Source organism: Acanthopagrus latus, chromosome 17 (assembly GCF_904848185.1).
Source record: "Acanthopagrus latus isolate v.2019 chromosome 17, fAcaLat1.1, whole genome shotgun sequence".
NCBI classification, from domain to species: domain Eukaryota; kingdom Metazoa; phylum Chordata; class Actinopteri; order Spariformes; family Sparidae; genus Acanthopagrus; species Acanthopagrus latus.
In genome coordinates this window covers 29505083-29522090 of record NC_051055.1, presented here as the reverse complement: position 1 = coordinate 29522090, position 17008 = coordinate 29505083, and the positions used below count along the sequence as shown (strand labels likewise).

At 41.8% G+C, this 17008-nt stretch overlaps 1 protein-coding gene and 2 non-coding genes across 11 annotated transcripts in view; all 3 read right to left on the bottom strand.

The window, feature by feature from the left end:
* Positions 1-14434, bottom strand: part of bbs9 (Bardet-Biedl syndrome 9) — a 170361-nt gene extending 155927 nt beyond the window's left edge. For all 9 annotated transcript variants that reach the window (XM_037074039.1, XM_037074040.1, XM_037074038.1 and 6 more), the window contains exons 1-6: positions 14295-14434; positions 12087-12205; positions 11481-11631; positions 7580-7644; positions 6991-7104; positions 1428-1602 (exon numbers count right to left, since the gene is read on the bottom strand). In XM_037074039.1, the coding sequence (XP_036929934.1) occupies positions 1428-1602; positions 6991-7104; positions 7580-7644; positions 11481-11631; positions 12087-12198 (617 nt within the window). In that variant the 5' untranslated portion in view covers positions 12199-12205; positions 14295-14434. The remainder of the gene's footprint in view (positions 1-1427; positions 1603-6990; positions 7105-7579; positions 7645-11480; positions 11632-12086; positions 12206-14294) is intronic.
* A 1095-nt stretch (positions 14435-15529) lies between these two features.
* trnap-agg lies at positions 15530-15601 on the bottom strand. The gene has a single exon. It is a non-coding gene; the product is annotated as a tRNA-Pro (tRNA).
* Positions 15602-16518: 917 nt separating this feature from the next.
* Positions 16519-16590, bottom strand: trnap-agg. The gene has a single exon. It is a non-coding gene; the product is annotated as a tRNA-Pro (tRNA).
* Between the last annotated feature and the right edge of the window lie 418 nt (positions 16591-17008).

Genomic DNA, 17008 nt, shown 5'->3' with positions numbered 1-17008 from the left:
ATGGACACAGAAAACAAAATGAATAAACAATTTAAAATGCAGCATAAAGTGGGAATAAAAGGGTCGGTAGGTAAACACACATGTAATAACAACCAAATACCTAACTCATCAATGAAAAAAATAAATGTAACTAATGTTACAACAACAAAAGTGGATGAACTGAACAAGAAAACTACAGTTCTCACAGACTATAGCACGGCGACAGCCTGTTATTATAGTTTGTCAGAGACAGAAAACCTCCCACACTTCATCAATGTAAAAAAGGCTTTTTAACCATACCAATTATGCTGTGCACACTTTATAAAATACGACTGCTGCTGCTCTTTTCGTGGAACGGTGTGAATGGCCAAACCATATTATTGACATGTTGCCCGACATCACTGCATTTACATGTCAGTCCCTCACATTTGAAGGTGTTTTTATGAGGAGAAGGGGGTCTTTCATTTAACAATGTGCCTCAGTTTACCCTCAAGGGTTGGTGACACAGAATTAGTGTCTCTGGACTAAAGTAGATGAGCAGATTTCATTGGAATGAATTGGTCACCAACATTTCTGCATTTTTGACCAGATCAGATGTTTTATTTGATGTGTGAACATAAAGGAGCAGTAATAGCACTACAGCTACTAACCTGACATGTTAGTTATGGTGTGTATATATACTGAACACTGTAATTGAGATAACAAGCATGTTGCTATAAGTAATCCAGTGTTGTCGTGTACTTAAAGGTTCTTAGTGTAATTTACTGTGTTTGTCTCCAAATAGAGAAGTGAAGTCAGTGTGTTTGTAGTCTGGAGAATCTCTTGATACCAGTGGGGGGGCATCCAGATAACAAACATCTGGGAGAGAAAACGACACACACACACACACACACACACACACACACACACACACACACACACACACACACACACACACACACACACAGTCTGCAAGATTTCTAAAAGCTCTCCGTGCCTCAGCCAGAGGGAAATGATGATGTGCGTGTGCTTACATTAAAGAGAGGTACTTTCCGATCAAACTGTGTGTGCGTGAGTGTTATCTGTTTTGGTCCTTCCAGACGAGCTCTGCAGCGAGAGCAGATGACTTTAAGATGGTGAAGCATTAGCCAGCGCTAACCATCAGCAGCTGATACTGAGGACATTACACCAGGTGACCTCAAATAACTTCATAGCTGCCTTCAGCTTACACAGCAGCACTTGCAAAGTGGTGTGTACTTTCACTTCTGCCACGATCGAGCTACAGAAATGCATTTCTTTCCTTCATTCTGGAATAAAACATCAGTGTTTTCATACGAGCAGTTTGTTAGGGTCAAATGTATCATTGCATCCAGACAATTCACCTTCAAAATTACAGAGGAATGTCTGTTTCAAAACATTATTGATCTTACAGGCAGAAATTTAAGGCAGCTTTATAAAAAAACACCTACTTGTAGCTCTCCAGCTGGCGTGCAGCGGAAACCGTGAGGAAGCTGTCTGTTCTGGGGTTGTAGACCAGCGGGCCGGGCAGCAGGAAACCAGGGAGGAACCTGCCAAAGGAGTAGCTGTCCTGCTCGAAGAACATCAGCATCCCTTCCATAGACTGGATACACAGAGAGTGGTGACCTGAGAGAGAGAGGGAGGTCAATGGAGAAGATTCAGTACTCGTTGCTGGTGTCTTGCATCTACAGAGGAATATACATTTTTTAATCAAAAGGCATGAGACCTTCACTCAGTTTTACATTCATGATTCTTCAGAGACAGCGAAATCTACATCAGTCCAGCCAGGGTCTTTAAAGTCTGTTTCTTCTGCAGAAAAGGAAATCTAATTTGGTCAGACCGTTCAGCCGTGTGAAAGCAGACTTACTGTTAACTAAAGAAGGTATTACGTTTTTTTTTTTTTGGAGTTACATATTCTGTTTTCTGACAGCTCTGACTCTGCTGTGTTTAAACACAAACACCAACGATCCTGAACGACAGTCATGGCTTCTGTTTCATTTCAGCCGCGATGTCGTGTTGCGCTGAGAGGTGTGTTTCTCCCTCTGGCTGAATCTGATATCTCCATTAACACCTCCACACACACACACACACACCTGGCTCTGGGTATGAATGTGTACAAGAGTGTGTGTTTGTTACGAAAGGGCCTGGTGTAGGACATACTAAGCCCTAACACACACACACACACACATACACATACACACACACAAACACACAGCAACACACAGGGCCATAAAGCAGTGGGGCTGTGTGACCAGAGAACTATAATTAGGCCTCAGCGCGCTATTAAAACTCACACTGCCATCAACTAGAGGTCAGGGAGACAGCCACCTACAGCGCAACACACACACACACACACGCTCGACATCTATCACCAAGGATTTAGACAGAGAAGCCACACACTCCTACACACCTATTCTGTGTAAACATGTGTGTGTGTGTGAGAGAGAGTGTGTGTGTGTGTGTGTCTGAGTGATGAGTAGAGTTCAGGGTGGCCGTTAACAAGCTGAAGGACAAAGTCTCTCACACCGCAGACACGCCCTGAAGTGTGCATAATACAATGTGTGTGTGTGTGTGTGTATATACGGGTGGATTTATATTCATGCATCAGTGTGTGTCTCAAAGAATTGTTGTCCTTTGGTTGAGTTGTGTGCTAACATTTCAATCAATGTTCAAACCCTGAGAAAGTGGCAGGTAAGGGTGCGTTTCATTTGGCCGCCTGTTGCTGTAACTTCCAAGAGACAGTCAGAGAGCGAGAACGGTAGCTGGCAAACAAGAGTAGATAATGGGTAAATAATTTAGCTTGCAGAACCGCCGATCACCAGTGTTGTGTAAAATATATCGATTTTTGCAGCGTATGTGGATTTTTAGAGACATTTAAATGTTTGAGAAGAATCTAGATACAATACTCCCTCCCCCCCGAAGACACTGTGAGAAGTCCTACGTGACTAACGTAGATGGATTTAATCAGCAACAGTGGGTGTTTAACAATAAAGACAACGACTTCCATGATCCCACGCTACTTACGTCTTTTGTTTTGTTTTGATAGAGAGATTGGCATCAGATTGCGATTATGAGTGTCTGCTGTGTTTGTTAGTGTAAATGTCCTTAATGTGGAAAATTTCTGGGGGAACAGAAACGCTACCCAATTATTGTGATGACTGCGTCTCTGAACAATAACAAGGTGCATTATGATCCTTATATTGTGTCTTCTTCTTATCCTACCATGATTCTGATTCTTACATTTCTTTTCCTGGGGATAAAAAGGATTATGTGAAAAGCTGAAACCACCTTTACTTTCAGCTTATTTAGGTGGCTGTAAATGACAACATATTTTATGAGTCTTGAATTAAATACAAACATGCTTTGGCTGCTCGGGACTCCAAAAACAGCAGAGTAACTGAGGAGTGGACCTTTCCTCCCAGACAAACACTTACCAGATCTGTCAGGTGTCTGGTGGTCGTTTCCCACCCCGAAAAAGCAGCGGCAGGGTCAAAACAACACACACTCAGACAGCCTGACACGGCACTGGATCATCAATAATAGGAAAAGTTCTACGTCCTGAAAACGAGAGCCAGGCTGTGCCATAATAGCAACTGCGCACGTGTAATTTCACACGCCCACGCCCAGGTATAACGTGTCAAAGAGGTCTGTATGAGAGCGCCGCGGCTCAGACACAGCGAAAGGAAACGGCCTGTATTAGTGTCATTAATAAGACATGTTGAACAAGCACAGAGCCGCCAACAAAGCACAGAGGCTGGCCGCACGCTGCAGTGGGCAGAGCCTCGTCGCTGAGTGTGTAGGTACATGTGAATGTGTGTGTCCACGCACGCTTGGGAACCAGGGAGTGTGTGCCGATTGGTTTTTGTGCATGAGTGTATGTACATGTGTCTGTGTGAGATTACGTGAGTGTGTGCGTATCTATATGCGTCTGACCAAAGCCTGAAAAGGCAAGTCTAGGAGTGTGTGTGTGTGTGTGTGTGTGTGTGTGTGTGGCCTGAATGTGACCCAAACCCAAAGGCAGCCCAGCTATTAGAGCAGTATTAGTACAGAGCTGCTATTACAGCGCCTACAGCACGGCTAAATGGCTGCTATTATAGACCTACACACACACACACACACACACACACGAGCGCGCACACACACTCACGTGTAAGAGCAGACACAACTTGCAAAAAGACTCCCACACACACACACTCTCTCTCAAGGCTTTCCAAACACACACTTTAAATATTGAAGAGCAGAGTGCTATCACACAGACACACATACACACAAACACACACACAGAGTCTGGTAAAGAAACACACACACAAAAATATTCGGACATTGGCCTGGTCTGGCCTCTGAGCTGTGACCATCACTCTGTGTCCTTGTGTGTGTGTGTGTTTTATATATATATATATATACATTTCTGTGTTTATTTGTACATTTGCATGCGTCTGCAAATGATTACAAGTGCGTGTGTGTGTTTGTCTGTGTGTGTGTTCCACCGGCAAATCAAGCGTGACATCAGCTCATTTTCGTGTAAACTGTGTGAAACAGTGAGGAAACAGCTTCCCCCGATTTAAACACTCTCAGATTACTCCCAACAGCTCACGTGAGCTTAACGACGAAGAGACAAATGAAGCAATGTCTCCTGTATCTACAACGTCATATTAAATGTGCATCTGCGAGGGTCAAACGAGGAATGAAATGAGACAAAAATTGTTTCAGGATTATGAGAAGGGAAAGAGTTAAAGTCGTACAGTTCATGTATTGCAGATATGAGAGTACATGAGTATTTCTTTGAAATGTTCTCAGCCATCCTCCAACTAACAATAACAATTGATACTAGGTTGATTAATTATTAAAAAAATAAACTAAATTCTTTCCATTCTTTTCTTGACAATTAAATGTGGTTTAGATTAATTTATTTGAGAAAGAGCATTAAGACCGTTCCGTACAGACAACTGGTGATAAAGCAGAGAAAATAGAGACTAAATCCCAAACATCAAAGCAATACGTTACGCTTCTTTACATTTTGCAAATTTATTCTGTAAGTGGATGATTTTACACCAATTCTACACTTTACTTTTCTTTTTCCCTCTTGTGACTATATCTTAATTTTCATGTCCACATCTGGTTCATGAACAATTACTGGAACCTAAAAATTTGGGCACAAAAACCAGTTTGAAATACTGTGATGTGCTGCTCTGTCTGTGATTCAAGCTGAGGAGCTGGTGATCACACTGCTGCAGCGAGGGTGACAGTTCTGTCGCTGAACTCTGATCTCTCTCCTCAGAGGAGGGTGAAAAGGGAATTTCCCTGCAATTGGCCATACAGGATCCCATTCATTCAATTTCAATTTCAATGTTTGCAGTTCCAGGGCCTGCAGTGCCATCTAGTGGTGACTACGGGGAATAGCAGGATCAGAAGAGAGGATGGCATCAATTAGAGAGTCGGGGAGAGTCATTATGTTTGTGCTGCTACTTTATACTTTCCCTTCATGACATCTTTGGAGGCAAATTTATTGTACTTTTTACTCTGATACATTCATTTGATGGCTTTAGTTACCAGTTACTTAGCAGATTACATTCTGCATCAGAGCTAAAACAGCACATTTTCAAATTAGTTAATTTCATCTGCAATTCAGGGAAAAAATTGCTCATTCCAATAATAAGAAAATGCAAATACTGGATATAATAATCGGCCAGGGAAACAATACTTAAATACATTTTATATCAGATATTCTAATTCTAATATTCTAATCAGATATTCTTCACTTTTACCAACGTAGTACTTCAGAACAATATCTTTACTTTTACTGAACTACAGCTTCTGGGTGCATACGATCCTGAATGATGAGGTAGCATGTTTGTGTGCTGCTGCATTTTGTACACATTCATACGTGTTTTAAAGTGTGTACGCTAACCTGCATGCACGTCTGCGTCTGACTGCACGTGTGTGTGTGCGTTCGCTGGACGGTGGGAACGTGCATGAGAGTTTGCTATGACATCTTCAAAACCGGCTGTGCAGCGTGCTGTTACCAGAAATCAGCACGTGGAAACACACAGGTCCACGGTATGAACGACGCACGTGCATTCAGCGCAGGCCAAGGTATTGGGTTTAATGAGCCCACACTGTTCTTTCTATCAATCAAACACACACACATATGCACACACACACAGACTTTGAGAACATGGAGTAAATGAAGGGTCCATCATGCCAGGCCAATGAGTCTGGTACACACACATACACACACACTCACACACACCTTGACAATACAGCCTTTATTTGGAAATGCCACTTTCTCTGCTTTAAAGGGGGTTCCCCGTGCGTGTGTGTCTGTGTGTGTGTTTTTCTTGGATGTTCACTACTGAAGGGCTTTCCCCTACTTGGTTTTTCCAAAAGCTCAATTGACTGAAGAGAGAGCTGCTATATGACCTCTCTTTCTCTCTCTCTCTCTCTCTCTCTGCCTCTTTCCATCCTTCGCTCCTCTTAGAGACTTTTATAGTTTTATGTATTTGTCCAGCGCTGCCAATTACCACTTTTGCCAAGGCACATGCACAGATGTTCACTCAAACACACACACGCGTTTGTACTTCTATACTTGCAAGGACCTTCACTGACATGATGCCTTCCTGGGGCCCCAAAACAAACGTTAAACATCAAAAATACACACTGAAGCCAAAACTTTAGCCTAAACCTTAATCTGAACGTCTCCAACCCAAAAACCAAGTCTGTATCTACTCCCCCTCAACTATGCACAAATATTCCTGTGTGAGTCCAGGATGCTTTTCATATCTCTCCTGATCGATTCTGCAACAACTACAAAACTCCTGAGGTTGTGTTTATAAATGAAGGCCAAAGAAACTATTAAATCTGTGAGTTGGGCTCTTTTGCTGATCATCTGAGTAAGTGTAAAATATAAGCGAGCTTGGATGTGACGGTAGATTAGCAAGCGAGTCTGACAAAATACGGTTCCATCTCGGCTGTAACATGCAGCCAAATGAAGGGTTTTTACATCGTCATCCATACCTGTAACCCCTCCGAAGGTGCCGTAGGTCATGTTGCAGGCCGTTCTCTGCAGATTGTGTTCATAAACCAACTTCAGCTGGTACTGGTCACCGTGCTCCACGTTCCCTGCGGTGCCTGTGTACACACAGATCAGACAAAACAAGTCCATGTGCTGTTTTCAAGGGGTGAAAGTTGCTGTCACTAAACATGAATGATGAAAACAATCATTCAAAACTCAGTCAAGGTGGGGAAGATACAAAGAACAGAACAATAAGTGCATTTAGCTGCCTGTTTGTGATTGTGCGCTACCTCGGTTACTGGCCTGTGTGTGAGACTTAGTTTGGTGGGTTTGTTGTGCAAGTGTGTGAGAGAAGTACGAGCACATCGCCACAGCTGCAGAAAAGCTGTTGAGTCAGCCACAAAGTGTGCCGATAAGCTCGGATTGCAGCATAACAGTTACTGAAAGGCTGCGTGTTGTGTTTGTGGCCACATCATGCAACATTATACGGCTTCTTCCTGCATTCCTCACAGCAGAATTTGTCCGGACTGTGAACAGCTGGTCAGCAGCTTCGGGTCAATTCAAGCCAAGTCAGCGCCACTGGTGTGTTACCTGAAACGGAGTAGACTGACAGCTTCCTGGGGTGAAGAACAGCCAGATGCAGAAGGTCTGAACACCTGAAAGGAGAATGAAATGCTCCGTTACACGACAGTCATTATACAGCCGCAATCACCAACACAGGAACGCTGACGGTGAATAATATGATAACCACCAAAAATGAATTTCATGTTGCTACATCCAAATTCCTGAATTACATTTCCTGCTCTTAATGTTGGCCACAAACTTCAGAAAATCCACAGTTTCAGCTAAAAACAATACAGACAGAAATGTGCAATGTCAAATGCAAACAGAGAGAATTAACTGCTCTTCCAGTTGAGTATACCTTTTTTTAAAAATACATTAAAATGATTAAGGATTATTTTTCTCTCCAAAATCCACATACAAGTTTAGTTTATTGGTAAAAGACACCTCAGCAGGGCAGATGTTTCCTGCCACTGTGGTTGAACCCACATTCTCAGCTAAAGGGTGGTATCCATTCATAACTTCTAAAATAATTACTGTAACAGCTGGTGGATTTTTTTTTTTTTTTAAAACATCGGTTTTGCCTGAGGTGTAGTTGATGGTCTCAGTGATGCTGATCCTAGATTTTCACTTATTTACTTTACCACAAACCCACAGAGAAGGAATATGTCTACTTTCTGGACCGAGAACAAATGCTGTCTTGCTAACTTTCAACCACTGTTGTAATGTTTGTTGAGAGAAGAACAACAAGGGAGGAGAAAACTGGATACCACAAGTATTCTTTCTTGCTCGGAAAACCACTCAAGTCAGTGCTGAAACAAAAACCTTTCACCATCTGCCCACCTCGGTTTGCCCTGACAATATTTACAACGTGCTTCTCTGTCGGGGCCGGCGTCCAGAATGCCCACCAGTCTCTGAAGAATGTTGTGCCGAAAACCGCAGGTAACTAAACACGACGTCTTCCAAGTGGACTGATTTAGCTGGATTCTGCTTCCAGCGTGATGATGTGGGAAGCCTTCGAGGCAAACCACCAGAGCGGTTCCCAGAAACCCTCGCTTTCTGGAAGGTTCCTGTGCACCCACAGTGAGGCGACGGGAGGTACAGTGTTCAGATCGATGGCTGAAGTAAGGCTGCCAGGTTATGGGTTCAATCCCTCATGTAGTTTCATAGATAGAGGGAGGCACTTCTTGTTCATGGTCTCTCACCATGGTAAAATAACTGTGAAATGCTCAGACAGTCTTTGCTCCCACTTCCACTGTTTTTTCCTAAATGTGAAGGGTTGCAGTACCCTCCCCAGTTGCACAACACTCTGACAGAATACACATTCATCGGGGGACTGAAACCATTTATCGCAAAACAAGGTTGGTAGTTAGAGCCAAGCTGAAACTGCACATTTGTTGGGTTAAATGTTCTGAAGCTGCTTTGTAGTATTTTTGGTTCTGGTCCTTTGAGTCTCATCTGGTTCAAACATACAATTTAATCCTGTGAGATTCCTCTGTCGCCTTTGCCGGGTGTTCAGACAGAATACAGCTCCACATTTGAAACATGCGAGGGGCTGCTTTGGTTGTGTCAATTTAAGTTGAGTTGCCAAAACCACTGCACAGCCGCTTGTTATCCTATTTACAATTCCATCGTTCATCTGCAGCGGCTGACAGTCATCAACTCCTGAGCCCTGTACCATCATAACAGTGTGATTTTAAAGGCCCCACACCAGACGGTACAAAACAGTTGTGTTCTCCCGAAAGAGCTGCTGTAATGCAGGAGCTGGTTGTGTTTGAGAAAATGAAAAGAAGTTTGTTGCTGCTAAATGCATTAACGCTACATCTCCTATTTGTTACCTTGTCATTAAAACACTCGGTTGCGATGCTGGCGGCTGTGCATCTGTAAGTGTGTATTCTTTCAGTCGTGCTGTTGTTATTTGCATTTTCTTAGTTTAGCTTCCTCAGTTTACCTAGAAAGCTAGCTTTGATTCAAAATTTTTAGGGGGAACACAGCTACATTTAAGACAAAGACCCTTTAAAACCTGGCTGCAAATAAGGGTGAAAGTTGATCCGACTCTCTTTGCTGGTGATTGAACTTAATTTCAGTGTGCTAACTACCTGGAAGTTCAGAGAAAGGCACAAACAACATGGAAGTGCGTGAATTTTTAGGCTTGCAAATGTTAAAAAAGTCACAAAAATGGGTTTAACAAAAGGGCACAGTGCGTTTCTTTTCCTGTGCAGCTAACTATAAGGAGGAAAAAAGTGTCCACTAAGTAACAAATCACCACCATCCTGCCCCACATCACTGCTTTCCTCCGGCTGTCTTTCCTCTCCACGTTCAAATTGTTTTGGCTGTAATCATCTTTGCCCGAAAAACAAGTCATTTTTACTGGATTGCACATTTCACTTGACCTTGACTCTGAGGGGGTGAGCTGTTCAGATCCAATTACGCAGTGCAATAACAACACGGGATGGGGCCCTTGGGTTTCCGACAGCTATGCTTGCAACTCAGTGGTTAACCTGACGTTATAAGCGCAACTATGTTTGGGCCGCTTGGTGGCTGATAGATGGGGGTAAATCTGAGTGAGGGAGAGAAACTCTTGACGTGGTGGTTTTGGCTGAGCATTCATCGCAGGGGGTAAAAAAAGACATGTTAATGTGGTGGTGAGTAACAGCGGAGATGGTTTTTCTGTGAATGAAAAAGCGGTGTGATGAGTTATGAATGGGCGTCTCTCCCTGGCAGTTTAAAGTACGGCTATATTATAAGCTATACTATGAATGCTTATAATTCACACAAGGTCATGACATGGAGTTAAAGAAAGATCTGTGACTTGTTACCAAGCAGCAGCAGCAGCAGCAGCACATAAACAATTATATGGCTCTCATGGTGGCCAGAGCGCACAGACTGTAGGAGCTGTCCTGTAATCTCAAGTCCAGTGGTTTAATTCCAGCAGGAAGCCAATACAACCATCAACATCTCAGTGTGCTCTCCAGCAATGACCTCTGACCTGCTGACTGACAACGAGCCATTTCAAATATGAGATTTAACTACATGCAGTTAATGTAATGTAATGTTAATGTAAAAACAGTTTGTAAAATACTTAAAAGCTTCAAACAACATGGTTTTTATTCCTTTTGCTTTTTTTAAACCTGACATTTTAGGCATTTAGCTAATGCTCATATACAGACTGGCTGCAAAATGCCAGTGCAGGAATGAAGACCATGAACAGCAGGCCAAAAGGTAGAAATTCTCTGATTCTGAATTTTTTTCTGGTTTATTTACTCCTTTGTGCCAGCAAACTGAATGAATATCTTTGGGGTTGCTGACAACACATGTGACGGAGACGTTGTCTTGGGACAACATTGTCAGCTCTGGGAATGATTTCTGACATTTGAAGGCTAAATGTCGGATTTATGAAATAAAGAAAAAATCATGTGCCTTACTTTCCCTGAGATTGTAAAATATCTGATGTTGACATTTACTCGCTGTGCAGTCAGTTCTTCAGAGGAGAGCAAATCTGTTATATGACCAAAGGTAACCAGGCAGACATCTTCATTCGTGAGACACTGATCTAAGGTTGCTTCCTTTCAGGGGACATTAAGCTAATGCCAATTTGACCTACAAAACGCTTACACACTATCACAAGGGGGAGGCCTCAAGAGGGCAGCCAAGAGGCCTGGTGGGAGGGCAGGGGGCAGAGAGAGATTAGCAACACCATCAATGATCCTGGTGTTAGAGCACGCATCTGAGGAGAGTTGATTGATCAGAAGTGGCACCGCAGAGTGAAGAGTGAAACCAGTAGCAGAACCAGTCTAAATACGAACACACTGGACCCATTAGCTGAACTCACAGCAACTAACACATTGCGACACAACGTCCCATCCAAGGAAACACAAAAACATTACATAATATTTATCCCTGATGTCCCAGGATTGTGAGGTCTACTTACGAGACAAACTTGCCAACTTCCACCTGGATGATGGCGTTTTGCAGCTGGACCTCAAGGAGCTGGGCCTCCACAGGAACTCCCTCGGTGGACTTGTTGGCATGAGGTGAGAATATTCGTAGCATCCCCATGTAGCTGCCCACCACCACCTTGTCTAAAAGGTACAATCACAGAGGACAGAACAGTTGTCAATGTTACATGTTGGGATGGAAGTTATTAACCCCCTGACAGTCAATGCTTTCATTTTGAGTGTCGGTGGAAGTGTCACTGCAAAAGAACTGGAGCTCAAACAGCTCTACAGTGTCACATTATTCCTTTAACAACAAGTTTTACTGCTTTAATGTCAAGTATCTAAATTTGCTTGATGGCCCATTTGATCCGATTAATAACTTTATTCAAACAAGGAATTTTGTTCAAAGAATTTTAGAGACATTTGAAGCTTCATTTAGAAACATTGACAGAAGCTCTAAATATAAAAGAAGCATTTAACTTTTATCCACATCAGCAGTAAGACATCTGTAATAAGACAAATATATAACAACGACTAGACTTCAATATGGGCTCATTTCAGATAAGGTCTGTATGATTTGTTCCACACTACACACTCACCATGTCCGCTGCCACTGTTGTCCACATCGCCAACGCATAAGCATCCCTGGTCAAACTCCTCCCCCTCGCCGAGCACTGCCGACCACCAATCACGGGCCTTGAACAGAGACATGCTGCCTCTGATTGGACAAAAAAAAGAGAAAAGATCAGAGCTCTTCTGCTGTCATTTGTGTTGTCATTTTGGAATCAAATATATTCCTAATAATTCATAATGTGTAGCAATACACTCATCATTTATTCTTTCATTATGTTTTGTTCACTTAGCAGCTCCGGTAGAGACGCTGGGTTCGGTGCCTTGCTCTGGGGCAACAGTGGGTGATTAAAAAAAAAAAAAGGCAACCACCTGGTCACTACAGAAACATGGGATAATCAGTCTGACAATTGGCACACTGACAGCTTGGACCACTGTCCACTCTGTTCTCTGCTCTGTGCACCACAATGACACCTGCAGCCAATGGCAGGCCAGAACACCAGTCACATGATGGCTGGATTCTGAGTGCGGGCAGTGAGGCAGAGTGAGGGGGGGGGTAAGGTGGGGGCAAGCAGCTTTTCTAGTCGCTAAGTGCTGAGCAGGTGGAACGGGCAGCTAATCCAGAGAGGGAATCCCTCATATCGCCAGTACACTGCTGCGCCGATCGCAGTGGTGTTAAAGGAATATTACACCATTTACTACTGAGTCATTTCATAATATGTTTAAAAGGTTTTAATGGAGACAGGCTCGGAGGGAGAAATTCTGAAGGAAAAACAAGTTGATTGTTGAGTCTCATTCACTTTTTGTCAAATCTCAACAATCTACTTTTCCTCCAGAGTCACTCAGCAAACCTTCAACTCTCCTCTCAGTGACAACAGGACTGTAATGGTGCAAATTCCTTAATAACTAACTTATTATCTCAAGATCTTTATTTCTTACAGGCCGAGAGATTTACAGTATCATCCTCTGACTGTCTGCTTGGCTTCATGCTTCTTTGACTTTGCATGACACACCTGTTGCACTCATCCTATCCAGTTTATCGATTAACTGTAAAATTTGAATCGAGTCATTTCTGTAACCATGAAGCTGGCAGAACATTTGAAAATTATTCGCTGTATCCAACCACCGCTTTGAGGTCAGCAGGGGAATAAAGGTTCAGTCCCCTGTGATGGAAGGCAGCGTCACATTGAAAACAATATCTTGTTATGATATTCAATTTTCTCTCATAAAGGAGTAAAGAAACCAGAAAATATTCATTTAGAAGGCGAATCAGAGAATTTAGATTTTTTTTCTCACTCAAATTACTCAAACTGTGTATCAAAATATATGACAATTAACTGAACAGTGGACAACTAATTGATTATTGGATTGATAGCTGCAGTTGTCTAATATATCAGAATAACTGCTGCAACACCTTTTACATTAAGGACATTTAGCAGAAGCTTTTTGTCCAAAGCGACGTACAGTAATTCATACACTGATGGTGGTGGCAGCCATGCAAGGTGCTGCTCAAGAGCAGCTTGGGGTTAAGTATCTTGCCCAAGGACACTTTCACATGCAGACCAGGTGAATCAAACCAGCGACCTTCTGATAACAAGACATTTGCTCGACCCCTGATCCACAGCCGCAGTCTGTCTGCTGTCCATCACATAAAACAGGATGGTACTGAAAGTCAACATAGACATTTCAGTTTCAGCAGGGACCCTTCAAGTAGTAAAGTGACCTTTTAACTTATAGTTTAAAATAAATGTGTATAAGATATTTAGAGCAACAAGTTTTCATGTAGTCAAAAGCTAAATTGTAGACTCAGGTGATCAACCGAGGGGGGAAAGAGAAATAAACGAGTTGTAAAGTTGTTCTAGTCGTCGTGTTGGTGTTCAGCTTTGAGACTTTTATAGCACCTAACCAGAAACCTGTAGGTTCAGTGTTTAATACTCAGGAGGATTCATGTCGTGGTAAATAACTTAACAGCCACAGAGCGACGAAAAATGCCAGCAAATCACTCATACACGCCTTCGGAAGCTATGTAAAGTCGGTTACAAACTGAGGCATCCCGCAAAAGTAAGTTAGCTTCAAGCTAACGTCAAGCCGGCTGAATTAACTTTAGCTTAGCCGGCTAATTAGCTAGCTCTGTAAGTTACCTGGATACCAGCAGCTAGCAGGTCATGAACAGTGTCGCCGCTGTTTCCAGTTCTCAGGACAAAACACACTCACGTTTGTTCCCGCGCTTCTCTTACCTTCACACAAAGCAGCCAGTCCGCAGAAGCCGTCGGTTTGTTTCTCCTCGTTCACACTAAAATCACATTTCTCAGCCTCTTGCTCGCAGCCATCGTCCTGTTGTCATGGCACTGACGCTCAGCGGAGAAGCCGGTCGTTGTGCGCATGAGCGGATATACACGGAATGCCGGGAAAGTGAGTTTTTTTAAAATGGTCTTTACTCATTCTGATTTTCAGCTTGTTCTTTCTTCTTTTTTTTGCCACATTTGCAGATATTTTTGATTTAACATGTTATAAAGACATATGTTCACTTAATCCGAATATGTTATATTAATTCACACATAAAGGAACACTTTTATTTAACTTACAAAATGATAAATTTAATCTAGCCACAGCAGAGTGATAACTATACTGTACTGTACTGACTAAATACTTTATGACACTGAACTGTGTGGCAGAACATGTACTGTGGTATAATGTACATTACATTTAACTCAAACAAATGCATGATACTAAATAAGGAATATTATCATATTAAGTAAAATTTAAAAACTGAGCAAAAATGTTGAAATATATTTTGCCTGTGACATGAAGCTGTATATCGTCTTAGATTCTGGATGTCGGTTTATTGTGCAGTGGCTTAAGTGTTGACTTTTCCTGGTTTTAAAGGCTGTATTACAGTAAAGTGATGTCATTTTCTGAACTTGCCACACTGTTCTACTTATTCCCATAATTGCCTTTGCACACTTAAGTCATTACATCCACGTTACTGCTCATTATCTATTCAAAATCTAAATAATTCGTACCTATAGTCCGACAATATAATCACAATATTGATATTCAGACATTTGATCAAAATCCTATTTGTCATGAAATTCAAATTTGTTTCCCGGTCCGAGCATTTAATTGGTGCTTTAGAGGAGCTTTTAGAATATTGGGCAATTTAGTGCAATCTTATCTAATCTTATGTCTAAGCAAATATAAATATAGTAAATTAAGATAAAATAAAATGCACAATAGGTAAAAGAAAAGCATGAAGGTATATGAAGCATATTATCATATAATCTGATATAACATTCAGTGATACATTGAATGATAATAAATGACTTGAGTATGATACAGAATACAAATATCTGAACGAGCAATGCAGGAATTTGCATTCAGGATTTAATTTCTGCATGCAAACCTCACCTGGTTGAACAATCTGCTCTAATCATATAGTTTATAATTAATTGTTTTGATACTGAAAAGCGTAGGGCTCGTCCGGGATTTGAACCCGGGACCTCTCGCACCCTAAGCGAGAATCATACCCCTAGACCAACGAGCCACATACATGTCACACATGACCGTGGCTGTCAGGCTGAACTGTACAGTCCATGCCACGTCGTCTGAACTTCTCTGCTGCTCTCTGATATTTACAGCGCTGCCTGATGATTTCTGGTGGCTGGACGCCATCTACAGGTTATTTATTGTACTGCAGCAGACTCAGGTCAGATCAGCCCTGCAGCAGCAGACACACCATCAGCTGTTCTCAGTTCTGGTCTCTTCAGTGCTTTCCTTAAATTCACCTCAAGAGACAGGCCCCTTTTTTTTATCAGATCACAGGGCCTCTTCTGTTTTTAATCAATATTTTTGAAGAAAAATCTGCATTTTTATTCAACAGCTTCACAAAATTGTTATGACACTTTACAATTACAGCACACCTTTAAATCTAAAATCCAACATAAAGACGTATTTATCTTTTAGTTAGTATTGGCAGACATTGATTATAAGTCAATGGGTGATGTGATCTAGAGGCTATTGAAAAACTGCAAATTCTTCATAAAAAATATTGAGAAGAAATAGAAGAATCACTAAAATAACAAGGTCAATGATAAAATGTCTTCCTATACCTATATATTGAATCAGACACTTGTTGCTGTTGTTTTAGGTAAAACTGACTCTGTTGGACATATTCATTGTGTTATTATATTAAGAAAAGTTATTTTGAGGAGAACAAATCATGTTTCCTATGATTTGTATCATGATGTAATTTCAATGACCTAAAAATAAAATATGATTAAAAAATAGAAGTGATCTTGATTATCCAAGATAATTAATAATTAATGACGACATTATTAGAGAGCTGGGACTCCTAACACTCTCTGTCCGACAGATCAACTAAACAGTAAAACATGTTGTGATGACTACTTGGTTATCAGAGGACACAGATTAAGTTCAGATCCAACTCTTGGTCAAAAAGTTGGGCTCGTCCGGGATTTGAACCCGGGACCTCTCGCACCCTAAGCGAGAATCATACCCCTAGACCAACGAGCCACGCAAGAAACACTAGAAACGTCTTTTTCTGAAGTTGCAGACTGCCACGTAGAGCAGTTTCCTCTCTGCTCCTCACTGATCCGGACGCCTTCTGGAGAGGTTCTCCTTACTTGGCCTCCCTCTGCTGGACCTTCACGGTACTGCAGCCAGATCATGCGCCAAAACTGAAACTGTCATTTCCAACAGCTTCCCAAAGACACTGGAGGATTTTTTTCATAATCTATAATTCCCCCGCCCCCACACACAGGAAGTCAGATTAACATCACAGATCTTCATCTTCATGCATGCACACATCATCATGTGACAGTTTAATGTCTGAATTCTGGTAAAATAACTTAAAATATTTTTTGGATGTTTTTTAGCTTCACTTTGTAGTTTCTAGTTTGGGAAATACAATTTAAAATATGAATATTGTTCT